Source organism: Heloderma suspectum, chromosome 1, assembly GCF_057233095.1.
Source record: "Heloderma suspectum isolate Gila_16-S chromosome 1, 16-S_ref, whole genome shotgun sequence".
Lineage (NCBI taxonomy): Eukaryota > Metazoa > Chordata > Lepidosauria > Squamata > Helodermatidae > Heloderma > Heloderma suspectum.
Genome location: NC_139458.1, coordinates 49,593,021 through 49,606,292, shown reverse-complemented (window position 1 = coordinate 49,606,292; position 13,272 = coordinate 49,593,021). Strand labels below are relative to the sequence as shown.

General features: G+C 45.8%; 1 protein-coding gene across 1 annotated transcript in view; it reads right to left on the bottom strand.

Moving 5' to 3' along the window:
- Positions 1-7,457, bottom strand: part of TMED10 (transmembrane p24 trafficking protein 10) — a 37,899-nt gene extending 30,442 nt beyond the window's left edge. Inside the window, exons 1-2 of the mRNA XM_084842063.1 lie at positions 7,191-7,457; positions 3,992-4,112 (exon numbers count right to left, since the gene is read on the bottom strand). Of these exons, the coding sequence (XP_084698189.1) occupies positions 3,992-4,112; positions 7,191-7,430 (361 nt within the window). The 5' untranslated portion in view covers positions 7,431-7,457. The remainder of the gene's footprint in view (positions 1-3,991; positions 4,113-7,190) is intronic.
- Positions 7,458-13,272: the final 5,815 nt, after the last annotated feature.

Genomic DNA, 13,272 nt, shown 5'->3' with positions numbered 1-13,272 from the left:
CCCGCAGAAATGTCTGGCACATACTATCCATTCCTCCCAAACTTCAGCACATAGTACAAGGTGCAGGAACACCGCAATTAGAGAATTGCACAGACACGACTTTGCAGCCCCAGGAGCAAAGTGAGTGACGCAAGGAAAGAGCCCTGTGATAGCAATATAGAGCTCACCATGGGGACCTCCCTAAATCTTGCAAGCCAGCTCTTCCCTCTGCTACGGTCTCTAAAAAAGTTGTGCCTTTCACTTCCTCTTCCCCATTTTTGTGGCTAAATGCTTGAGAAATCCCATTTGCTCAGACTCCACTTGGCTCAACGGCCTGAAGTGTCTGTTGTCCTGGCTCTGCCTTCCCAAGGCAGATATAACCCTGTAACTATGACTGACACAGCATCCTCAACCACTCCACTGGCAGTATGTCAAAAACTACCAATAATCTAGATCAGGGGTCCCCAACTGCCGGGCCACAGACCGGTCCCAGTGCGTGCCCTGTTAGCAACCAGGCCGCAGTAGGGGTGTGAGAAACCGATTAGGATTGCTGGGTCTGCGCAGTGCTGTACCCGGCATGGCGTGTGGCTGATGAAATGAAGCGGGAGGGTACTGTGCGCCTGTGCAGTGATGGGAGGAGAGGAGGGCGTGGCCCCGGCTAATAAGCGGCCGGCGTGGGGTGGTGCCGCCCAGGGCGCGTCTCCTTCTCTCTGTGCTCTCACGGCCCACGCTTTCACGGAGCTGGGTTGGAGTAGGCACCATGGCCGGCTACTGCGTGGAGGAGCGCAGCTGCCCCAACAGCCTGGACTACAGGCTTTACTTCAGTGAGTCCTCCATGGCTGGGCTGGCGAGAAGCAAGGCTGAAAAGCCTTCCCACCGAAGGCGGACCCTGAGCACGTGTGGATGTGAGTATGAATAAAAGGGACGGAGCAGCATGCCTCTTCCTCAGGAGGCTGTTCATGGGGCAGCAAGCAGCCAGCCTGGGAAAGCCGCCACCGTCGCTGGGCTTCTCTGTTTGTGCCACAGCTGCGCCTGGAGCCTCCTCATTTAAAGAAATGATAACAAGCCAGGATCATAAAAACGTAGCAGAGTCGACCTTTGGCATTATTGATGATGACGAAAGTTAAAGTAATTCCATATTAGTAATATGCAATCCTAAACATGCTGGGGTGTTAAGCCGCATTGATCACAGTGGGACGTATTTGTGGGCAATAATAATAACTTTATGTTATTAATGTCAATTATTATTTTATATTAATGTCAAAGGTCAGCCCTGGAAAGCTTTTATAATGCTGATTCATAATTATTTAATCGAGCAAGTTCTGGGGCACGGCCAGTAGTTGCTGTGGATGTTAAGACTTTTATTTCTGGTGTTAGAACTGCTGTAGCTTAGTCACTGTGGAATCCCGTACATATCTAACTAGAAGTAAGTTGCGCTGCTGTCAGTAGGGCTTCGTCCCAGGTAAGTGGGTATGGGATTGCAGCCCAAGGGACTTGCAGCATAGTCCTTTTGAGTCCCTGTTCTGCAAGTAATAGGCTACGTAAATCTTTACGTAGCCGATTACTGCAAAGAATAGGGATGCAAATGGCATGCACTACACGGACGCCGTTTGCATCCAAGCGGCCAGAAGTCCACCAGCGAAACCATCCCCTCCCCCGGTCTGTGGAAAAATTGTCTCCCACGAGACCAGTCCCTGGTGCCAAAAAGGTTGGGGACCGCTGATGTAGATAGTACAAAGGTCTATTATTTAGGGACATTCCAATTTCTTTAGACCCACTACAAGGCACTGTGCTGATATAAGAACTGCATGTGTTTGAGACAAATATGAAGCTCTTAATTACTTGTCTTGAGGCATGGATAATTCAGTGGTATCCTTCAAAAGGCAAACGTAATTAAACAAGCATTCTGACAAAATCCCAGTCCTATTTCCTTCTACCCTCAGAAAACATACAATTTCAGCCAGGGAAATTACTCTCCTTCTAAAAGCAGCAGCAGATTTCACTCCCAGCATAATAGTTATAGCTTAGCCCCATCTTTGATAACCTTCCACCAGCAGACAATTACATTTTTATTTACACAAGCCTTTGGCCCATAAGCTAACTTGCAAATATATTGTAATTGGTTTTAAATGGTTGTTTTGATGGGGTTTAGTGATATTTTACCTGCTCTGTTTTTATGTTTGTTACTTTGTATTTCAATGCTGTTTTATTGTATTTATTATATTCTATTTGCATTACTGATATTAGCTCCATTCAGCACCATTTAGCAGAACACTTTCTGTGATGTCCCATTTTAAGTACAGGAGGCATTCAACCCATGAGTTCCAGCTGTGACAATGAGAAGCAGGAAGGTTCCTCAAGCCTCAGCAAGGCTTCTGCAAGACACATGCTGCCCATTTGTGACCAGAAGCAGTAGCAAAAAATACGCCTGGAGAACTATGGGCTATTTGCCCTGAATGTCAACCCAGATGTCTGGCAAAAAGAAGGGCAAGTGCGTCACTCCCAAAGGAAATGTCAGCTCTAAGACTTATTAGGCAACTGCCCCCACGGCCTGGGTACACAACCGACGTACTGCACACTTCCCCTTCTTCCTCTCATGACAGAACACACCAACCACGTGTCATGCGTGTACCAGAAATGGGCTTTCTGGCTGGCTCAAAGATGCTAGCAACTGATTGACCAAGAGACCAAGGTCCATCTCCAAGGAGTAGGAAGTGCTCCAGTGTTCAATAGGGGGCCATACTTTGAACCAATAGGGGCAAAACAAGAGTTAGCACCAAGTTTGGTCTAATATTGGGATCCCGCAGAGCAAAGAAGATTCACTGAGTGAGGGAATGCCAAAGCTTTGTCACTGGAAGCCCAAGTGGCTGAAGCAGCCAGGGGTATCTCTTATGCGCTTTGGCTGGTATGCCAGCTACAACCATTCCTGGACAGGATAGCTTGGCTACAGTAACAACTTTGGACCAGCTTACCTGAGGAAGCACCTTCTCCCACATTGTCCTGCTAGCTCACTGAGATCTGCAGATGAAACCCTCTTGATGGTGCCACAGCCATCAGTTATCCACTTGGCAACCACCCAGAAGCGGGCTTTCACAGCGATAAAACCTACTCTTTGGAACAGCCTCCCCTTGGATATAAGTCATACTCTGACAATATTATTATTTCAACACATACTGAAAACTTATTTCAACAGGCATTTCCTGACCATGATACTGGCTGCATACACTACCGCCAGATTAGACAGCATCTTTATTTTGAATTGTTTGGGTTTTTTATCTTGTTTTATTGTTGCTGATTTTTGTATTATTTTATTTTGTAAATTACTTTTAATATTTGTTAATATAAAGCACTATAGAAAGGTTTTTAATAAATAAAATAAAGAATAACAGAATCTTTCCGTGCCTCTTGTACAAAAGAATCAGTGTGCAGATGGTGGGATCCCATCTGCATGTGGCATAAGAACAGGGCACAAAAATGTAATTTCTACTTCAGGAAGAAATATGAATCATTTGCAAAATTAGCCCTGGGTTTGTTGGCTGTGAATAGGAGGAAGCAGTTTGTTGTGCCCACATCCTGTTGATTTTGGATGTGTGCAGGCAAGGTTTTGGGGATTTGGGGCCCCCTCCCATATTAAATTCCAGCAAGAGTCCACATATCTATCTGATGTGGAAGACAGCAAGGGGTTTCTTTCTTGAAGAGACTCATGAGATTTCTGTCATAGCCACAAGTCTAATTTTCTTATCCTGTGCTTCTTGTCCTCCATCCTGGACTATAACTTCTTTTTCAGTCCAGACAATTCTGATTTCACCATTCCTCAAATACAAGTACTTCTGGGAAGGATTGCAGCAACTGGCCTTCACCAGTGATTAAATGTTTCTTTCACTCTAAAAGATCTCAAAACACTTGGCAAAGCATATGCCCCCCGTCTCTCATCCAAATCTTATCCTTTTAAATGCAGTCTACAAAGAGAGAAGGGAAAGAAAAGAAGCATAACAGGGCCTTTCACACTCACCCACAGGGAGTTTGCTCTCAAAGCAGGCCTCAAACATGTCATAGTCTTCCGTGGTGAAAGCAAATTTGCCCTTAGAAGCATCTTCCTTGGAATACAGAATATGCCCAGCAGAGTCAGTGATCTGTGGAGAAATGAAGAATACGAAAGGCAAACAGGTTAACATCCTAGTCCTATGCTAAAATATGGGGGTGGGGAGGGGGAGACAGAAGATTAACATCTTCCCAAAACACGGCATGCTTCACTCCCACCATAGCTGAAGAGATTAAAACTGTAGTGAAAATAATCTCTGATGAATTAGAGTTGTCAAAAAAAAATCTGCCTCGCTAGCCTCTTCTGACATGTTAAAGCTGTAACATTCCCATAAAAGCACTCACTGAAACAGAAGGCAGCGGAGAGTGATGGGAGAACTCATTTACTTCACTGAACATACATTACAGCAATTCTGAGCAGAGCAAGCCACAGGTGATACTGACCAGACAATTGCACAACTGAGCCTAATTACTAAATGAGACACTACATTTGCACATTTTCCCCAATGCCAAAAGAGCATAATATAAAATAATATTTAAAGAGTTCCTTAAAGCATGTTAAAAGCCACCTAAGGTCTCAGTAATTTAGTAAAAGGTTAGAGGATCCTCAAGTATGGTTCTTTCATAGAAAAGGGGCTGATATGCACCACTCCCAACCCCAAGCTCGCTCCTTCCCAGCATTAGCTGGTGCACGTCCAAAAGTCTATTGGGCCAGCTCTACTTTTCTTTTCCTCTGGCATCAGATGACAGTTGCCTACATACAGGCAGGCACAATGTCCATCAAACTAGGTACACGTAGGGCAAACTGTTTAAAAGTCAGCCTACACAATTGTGGGGGAGCAACCAGCCTGAAAGATGTTCCACAATGCTCTGGCATTACATGCAGTAACATCATCATCCTTCACAAGCACAGCTTTCTTCCCCACATTGCCAGCCTGAACAATAAGCGCCCACACAACAGGGATCTAGTGGGATGACAGTCATTAAAGAACCTCCTCCTTGCAGCCAACTGGCATATTGGATACATTCTTCAAGAACAGAAAGTATAACTGTTAATGCTGAGACGTCACAATAAGAGAATACACAACACAGTGATGAAGTATTATGAACACACCAAAAACGGCACAGTGACTAAGAATCACTTCAGTCCCAGTTAGCTGCTTCTCTGAGACTATGCTCTTCTGAGCAACAGCATTCACATGGCTTTTTGTCCCTCTGGAAAGGAAATTAGCATGTGATCACTAATAACTGGAAGACCTATCCCTGACAGTTAAGACACTTATGTGAGTAGTTGCTCCACAACAACCAGCCTTGGACATTTTTATTCTGGATGAGCAGCCTTATTTGCTTGGGGGCTACTTAGTGAACTGCCAAAGTCAGAACCCAAACACTGATTCCTAGTGTATAGCACTCCTTTGCCCCACTGTGGGCTTGCAGAGGAAGTGAAGGCCTAATACACAAAGCTAAGACTTCATTAACCAGCATGCTAGAGCGCTCCTGGATAATTAGCATTTGGGTGAGGGTGAAGTACTGTTATAGCAACAATGATTTAGGTTATTACCAAACCTATGTTGCAAAAAGAAAAAAGTAAACTATCAAACTCAAGATGCTTAAAATTATAACAGAACATTGTGCGTGCACGCACACACACCCTACAAAGTTCATATCCGAAACATGTACTGCTGTAGTTTCAGAGTGTACTTTTGGAAGTGGGCAGTTTAAATGTTTTTAAGTTAAAAAGGTTCTTAAGTTAAAAGTTAGGTTGAACCTGGGCACAGGTTCAATGTGATTTATTCCCAAGGAAGGGTGGTTAGGAATACAGCCTTTGTTGCATATCCTATGACTGACACATCACTCTAACAGTTGCCATTCTCCTTCTCCACATTACTACCATGCTGTCTGTTGTCCAAAGACCTCTAGCAAGGCCTTGTGGATTCAGAATCCTTTCTTCAAAAACTTAGGGCAGATATACACATTAGAAAGAGCATGGTGACAATGCTGAAAACAGCCCCACTTGAAGGACCCTCTCTGTCTTCATAATGACTAATTGCAGCTAATTCCACTGTGTGTTTTCTGTCCCACATTATTGGCTATTGCTAGCACAAGAGCATACAACATGCTGATTATGTAACACAGGATAGTGAACTAGGTATTACCTGAAGAAACACTTAAATTGGAGCTGCTATTTGTGTTTGCAGACCCATGATCTTTGTAACAAGTAGTTCTTTTACATACAATGGCACTTGCAAAAGCTTAAACCCAGTGCCCTGATTTTCATGGCATGGGCTTAGTCCTGCCATGCCACCAGATTGCAAACAGCTGCGCCACCTCATCACTAGCATTCTTCCTTTACCCAACATCCCAACAGCCACTCTCCTGCTCTCTCTTTGATGCTAATAGAGCTCTCAGTCTCTTGCAGCTTGGGATGCAATCCCTCAGGCCACTTATTCTGAGGATCATCCCAAAACAGGGATGAGCAACCTGTGGCCCTCCAGATGTTTACGCCTAGAACAGTCCATGGCCAATAGTGAAGGATGATGGGAGTTGTAGGAAAAAAGAAATCTGGAGAGCCACAAGTTGCCCACTCCTGGCCTGTAGCCTTCCTGTACTATGTGTTGAAAGTAACTGTGCAGAACTCAGAAGCAAAAGACTGTTGGGCCGGAAGTCAAAGCTGGAGTAAATCAAGATTGAAAGAGGAGCCGTGGGTAGGCGGTGGTACGATTCAGCGAGAGAACTATAGCAGGGGAATAGCCTGTTGCGCACAGGGAGAGGAGCAACCCTGGTGAGGGCCTGACGCTCCTGCGGGCGATTCCTCCCCGCAAGCGCACAGCGCTGGGCTTATTTCCTGCTTCTGTATTTCGGCCTCCTGAGGAGAGACGGGATAGGCTGACGTGTCCCAAGAAGTGGAAGGGCCGGGAAGGCCAAAGCGTGGCTGGTAACACACGGTCGGGGTGGGGAGGCCCACGCACCGCCTCTGGGCACGGCTCCGCGCCCCCTGACGGCGGGGAAACATGGGTGGCGCGCTAGCAATAGTAGGATTATTCCCCCGCCCCCAGCCGTTATGTGCTGGGCGGATCTCCCGGCGTCGCTGGAGCGAAAAGGGTGTCCCTCCACCCGGGCGAGCCCCCAGCTCGCTCCCCCACCCCCGTCGGCTGGCTGGCTGGCTGCACCTTGAGGTTGGCGGACGGGCCGCTGGACGAGCCTGGCGGCGGGGCGACCTCGTACTCGCCGGTGACCAGCGTGTCGCGGTGGATCTCCTCCCGCAGGCATTTTCGGGCCTTGCCCGGCAGCTGGAAAGAGATGGGCCGCGCAGGGCCCGGCAGCAGGACGAGGAGAAGGAGCGTGAGGAGGGGCGAGAGGAAGGCCGGCCTGAGGTGGACGCGGCCACCGGGCAGCGAAAGCAGCAGCATGGCGGCAGCTCCGACCGACACAAGGCCGGGCTCTCTGCCTCCGCCCCCGGCACGTGACCCGCCGCGGCTTGCGTGACGGGGGGAGGAGGCCTCCGCGCGGCGACGGCGGGCGATTGCGTCCAGCGGGAGGGAGTATTGGCGGCCCTAGAGGCCGACGGAGCGCGCCCGTTAGCGCGAGTGGCTCGTTTCAGAATGGTGGGCGCAAATCAGGTGGTTATCTGGTGTTAGAGCAGACCCATAGAAATGACGGGGCCTTAGACGAAGATTGGCGCCGAACCTCTTTATTATTTTCAACCCCAGGCCTCAGCCCTGGGATATGAGGAGGTCATATGAGCAAAAGAGCGCCCTTGAGTATGCGTAGTATGCCGTTTCTTCTTGTCTGACCGTCTTACTTCATTTGGAGAGTGAATGAGGTATAACCAGATACCTAATCCACATTTAGAAAAGTTGAGAGGATCATCCTTTGGTCGTGCTCTTAAGTTGGCACTCACTTGAAAGCATGAGAACAGTGGGACTTCTAAGTAAGTAGGTTGGATTCAGATTTAGTAACACTTAGAGCAGACTTATTGAAATCAATGGGACATAAGTTAGTAATGACTAAGTCCCATTGGTTTCAGACTAATTTGGATCCAACCCAATGTATTTAGCTTGGATCAGTTTGCCAAACTAGAGCAATGCCTATACTTTACAAACCGTAAGGCCTCAATCCTAAATAAATCATACATATAAAGCTGCAATTGCCAAAAAATCATTTATGAAATCAATGGGACTTACTTCTGACTGCAACTTTTGCCATATTTACTACTAGTGAGTCAGACTTACATCTGAGTACCAGTGCAATCCTACGCGTCTTCTCAGAAGTAAACTCCATTGAGTTCAATGGGGCTTACTCCCAGGTAGATGGGTATAGGATTGCAGTCTAAATATACATATTGTGCCATCATAGAAGTTTTATGCATGTATTGGTCTGATATTAGAGTTTAATGGACTAACTTTGGACTAATGTCAGAAGTTTCATTGAAGTCTATAGAATTTCTCTGAAGTGGTTTTTGCATCTGCAGTCAAAATTATATGGTTTGCTGACTCTCATAGTACAAATGGTATCTCTGCACATTTTATCTGAATACTAATGGTAGTGGTTTCCTTATCAACCTAAGCAGTTTTGTGGCACTTTAAAGACTAACAAATTTATTCTGGCACAAGCTTTCAAGGACACTGGCTGCTTCACAGCTACCCCTCCGGAAACTAGCAGCAGTTTTGTGATATTTAGGGCACAATCCTATTTAGGGCGCAAAACTATTCTATGAATCCTATCAAGATAGGCGGCCGCCTCAAAATTCAGAGGCGACTGCCTATCCAAAGCAAGGCAGGAGAGGCACGGGGGCAGGGGAACATTCCCTCCGTGCCTCTCGTGCGGTGCTATTTTCCACTAGGCAGCCGTTTTTGGCTGTCTAGCCACCGGGGGTGGGGGGGACTGGGAGAGGAGGCTGCTGTACGACACATTGGATGCGTTGTACATGCAGCTCCACTCTCCCCACCCTGGAATGCCTCTTTTCAGTCACTCTGCACTCCTCTTCAAAGTATGGAGGATGGGGCTTCTCTGCACTGCCTCTGAGGCAGCGCGGATGTGGGGGGAGGTCAGTTTTCCGCAAACCAACCTCGGAGCACGGGCTCTGAGGTTGGTTCCCGGAAAACAGCATATCCTATGGCCCTCTAGACAGTGTCTACTGGCCATAGGATTACTCCCTTAGTGCTTCTGTTAAACATAACCTTACTTAAAACACCAAGTAGTGTCAGAAACACACACACACACACATGATTTTGTACCACTATTAGCACTGAAATAACATCTGTGGAAAGGTAATTAAATGCTGCCAGCTTGTGACCCAGAGAAAGCAGCACCTGTTGCTTTTACATCTGCCTAGTGTTGAGGCAAGCCATACTCCACCCATACTCCTACCATCCTCCCTACCAGCTGTGAAGAAGAAGACCGTATAAGAAGGAAACTCTACAGCATCAGGGCAGGAGGCAATGTTCTTGATTAATATTTTGCTTGGTGGCCTTTCTGTGAGGAGTCTGTTCCATAAAATGCTTGGTTCTTATTCTGATTCTCCATCTACATTTGTAATGTGTTATACTGTATCAATATTCTTATTTCGTAGCTAGTGCGTTCTCATTTTGCACAAGCCCCCCTTACCTGCAGGTATGTATTTAAAGTTAAGTCACACTATAATTCAAAAGAATAAAGCTAAGCATTTGTGCTGCCAAATGTATGTCTAGCTTGTATCTATGTAACTTAATTCCTGTACTGACCCAGGGCTGATACATGTACTCCCAGAGTGTGTGGATTATATAAGTATGACACAGGCTTGTGTATACTCTGTTGCCATGCTCAGAACCATTCAGTTAAGTGGGGTCTGTGTGCCTATGTGTTTACATGTGAGGACCCACTCATACAGTCTAGCCATTACTTTTCAAGTCATGAAGCCCAAATGTCATTTCTGTATCCTACCAATGTATATAACCAAACAGCAATATTACAGTGAACTAGCCCTCACACTATTTAAAAAGTGTGTGTATTCAGTTAATATATATCTTAGTTTAAGAGACTATTTGTTGCACGTTGTGATCTCTCTTGGCACTAGTGATTTTAAAAACCACAAAGTCTGGGCAATCCAACAAAGCTGTGTGTGCATGCAGAGAGGAGAGCTGTATGTCTAGTCAGAACTCATCTTTGAAGCTTCTATTGTGGCTACCCTCATGGCCAAACAGGCAAGTTGCTATTCAGCTTAAAATCAGCTTGCTTGTTAAGCCATGTGAACTTCAAAGAAACCTCTGGCTGCATAAGCACATTACTTTGTAGGATGTTGGCCAAAATCAACCAAAAGCTAACTTCAAAGAGAAGTTCTGTTCTGAATGGTAAATTACCATCAATTTGTTTCCTGCAACTGCAAAGTTACATTCATTTTGCCAGGAGAGTCAACGTGGTGGAATCTGTAAGATACTTATCAGGTCCAAATGGGAAGCATACAGCTCAGCACAATGAGGGACTAATCATTCATTTGTCAGTGGGTTTAATGCTACAAGTAGCCGTGTCTCCACTGAACATGTCGTAAATGACTGAATTCATAAATGCAGTCATCCATTCTTTTGTTAACATGGAGCTTACAATAGACAGGATCTTGATTTGGGAATCTAAATTATTTTACTCATAAGTGGAGGAGCCCAGAAAAAATAGGAAATGACCTCTTTATAGGTAACAATGACAAGATCAGTGTCCTGTGGAGGGAGAGATCACTGGAGATTTGACACCATTGCGAAAACAAAAAACCAAACCTGTTTCTTGAGAAAATATATAGGTTGATAAAGATGCAGAATCCAAATTTAATAACTCCTAGAACACATCAGGTTTGTTGTTCCTCAGGCTTGATCAAGCATCTAACAGACTCTAGGGGCAGTATCCTAGTAGAGATGAGTGCTAACATGAATTATGTTGTGCCAGTATAAGGGACCGCTCACCAATAGAGTTAGCTAGCGTGGTAGGATTCCCCGGAAAACCCATTCTGCCAGCTAACGCTATTGGCATTACACAAATATAGTCCCTTATGTTAGCACAAATTAATTTGTTAGCACTCATGTTGATTTGGATTCTGACACAAACTCACTTTTTTCCACCATTCGCTTATAACTATGTCATGTGACTTCTAAACGCTAACTTAGAGAGCAATCCTATGGCCACTAGACAGTGTCTAGATGGCCATAGGATCTTTTGGTTTCTCCAAGCTTGGTTCCCAGAAACCACACTCTCCTTGCCCTCCCCTGCTGCCTTGTAGGTGGCACGGTTCTTCCCCATCTCCACACTCAAAACCACAGTGCAGAGTGGGCAAAAGGGGGACATTCCCAGGGGAAGGGAGGAGACCGCGGAAGCGTCATTCCACCTCCCCCCTCACACTCCCACGTCCCAAAATTGGCTGTCTAGCTGCAAATGCAGGATGGGCAGAGGAGAGGATCCCCACTGTGCTCCACCCTCCCTGCGTTGGATAGTCAGCCGCCTCCAAGTTCAGAGGCAGCCGACTGTCCCGACAGGACTGCCCCCTAAACTAAATGACAGAGTTGCCCTGGCACTGGAGAGCTGAAAGGTGGCAAATTATGAATCAGACCAACGGGAAATACATCCCAACCTGAAACCAAAGAATAAGCCAACTGGGATAGATAAACAGTGTTCTATATAACTAATAGGTGTGAGAAGTTTGGACTGAAATATGTGTATATTAATCTTTTTAATATATCTTTTCATATACTTTTTTATATACTTGACCACTGAAGAAGACCTATGGTCAAAATGCTCTGGGTTATTTCTAGAACTGAATGACATTGTACAACTTGATCATACTCTCTTCTGTTGCTTAATGACTGTAGCCTGTATAGATCTACAGACTGGAACTACAGACCAGTCAGTCTGACATCAATCCCTGGGAAAATTCTGGAGCAGATGATAAAGCATTCCATCTGGAAGCACCTTGAAAACAATGCAGTGATTACTCGAAGCTAACATGGATTTGTCAAGAACAAATCCTGCCAGACGAATCTGATCTCATTTTTTGATCAAGTAACCTCCCTTGTGGACTGTGGGAATGCTGTAGACATCATATACCTCAACTTTAGCAAAGCTTTCGACAAAGTGCCCCAAAGTGGAGAGGGTTCAGAGGAGGGCAATGATGATCAGGGGACTGGAAACAAAGCCCTATGAGGAGAGACTGAAAGAACTGGGCATGTTTAGCCTTGAGAAGAGAAGACTGAGGGGAGATAAGATAGTGGTCTTCAAGTACTTGAAAGGCTGTCACAGAGAGGAAGGCCAGGATCTCTTCTCAATTATACCAGAGTGCAGGACACGGAAGAATGGGCTCAAGTTACAGGAAGCCAGATTCTGGCTGAACATCAGGAAAAACTTCCTGACTGTTAGAGCAATACGACAATGGAACCAATTACCTAGGGAGGTGGTGGGCTATCCCACACTGGAGGCGTTCAAGACGAGGCTGGACAGCCATCTGTCAGGGATGCTCTGACTTGGATTCCTGCATTGAGCAGGGGGTTGGACTCGATGGCCTTGTAGGCCCCTTCCAACCCTACTATTCTATGATTCTAGATAAAGTAATGCTATCATACTTTTTGGATATTACTTACCTTCACTGGTTTATCTATCCCAGTTGGCTTACTGCTTCCAGGATGGCACAGGGGGCAATAGCCACTGGGAGGCTGCACCCTCTGCCTCCCAGGAAGAATCATGGCAAGGGGGAGACCCAATCTGGGCCTGTACATCAGTCAGAGGAGGAACCTTGCTTTACTCTTCCCTGGCAGGAAGAACGTCTGTAAGAATTCTGTAACTAAGAACTAGCGCCTAAGCTTGCTTTTCTCCTCATTCCCAATCCCTTTCCCTTCTGTGTCATGGTTAGAGTAAACTTGAGGGCAGGAATTCCCTTATTAATCTTTGTAGTACTCTGGGAACCTTTTTTGGCTGAAGAGGGGGGTAAAAATATTTTTAATCATCATCATTTAAAGGACTGATTTCTCCCATATGATAACTGCTCACCAACTGAGATCTTTGAAGGGGGTCCTGCCCATGTGCTGCCACTATTAGGTTAGGCTGATGGGTACTTGACATTAGGCCTTCTCTACAGTGGCACCTAGGTTTTAGAATTCCCTTCCCCAAGAGGCATATTTGGTGTTTTTTTGGCAGATGGTGAAAACCATGCTCTTCTGCCAGGATTTTTATGATGACTGAATTGTTTCAATCTCTCTATCTCCGGTTATTTTTGAGATGTTAGTATTTTATCTTGTTCTG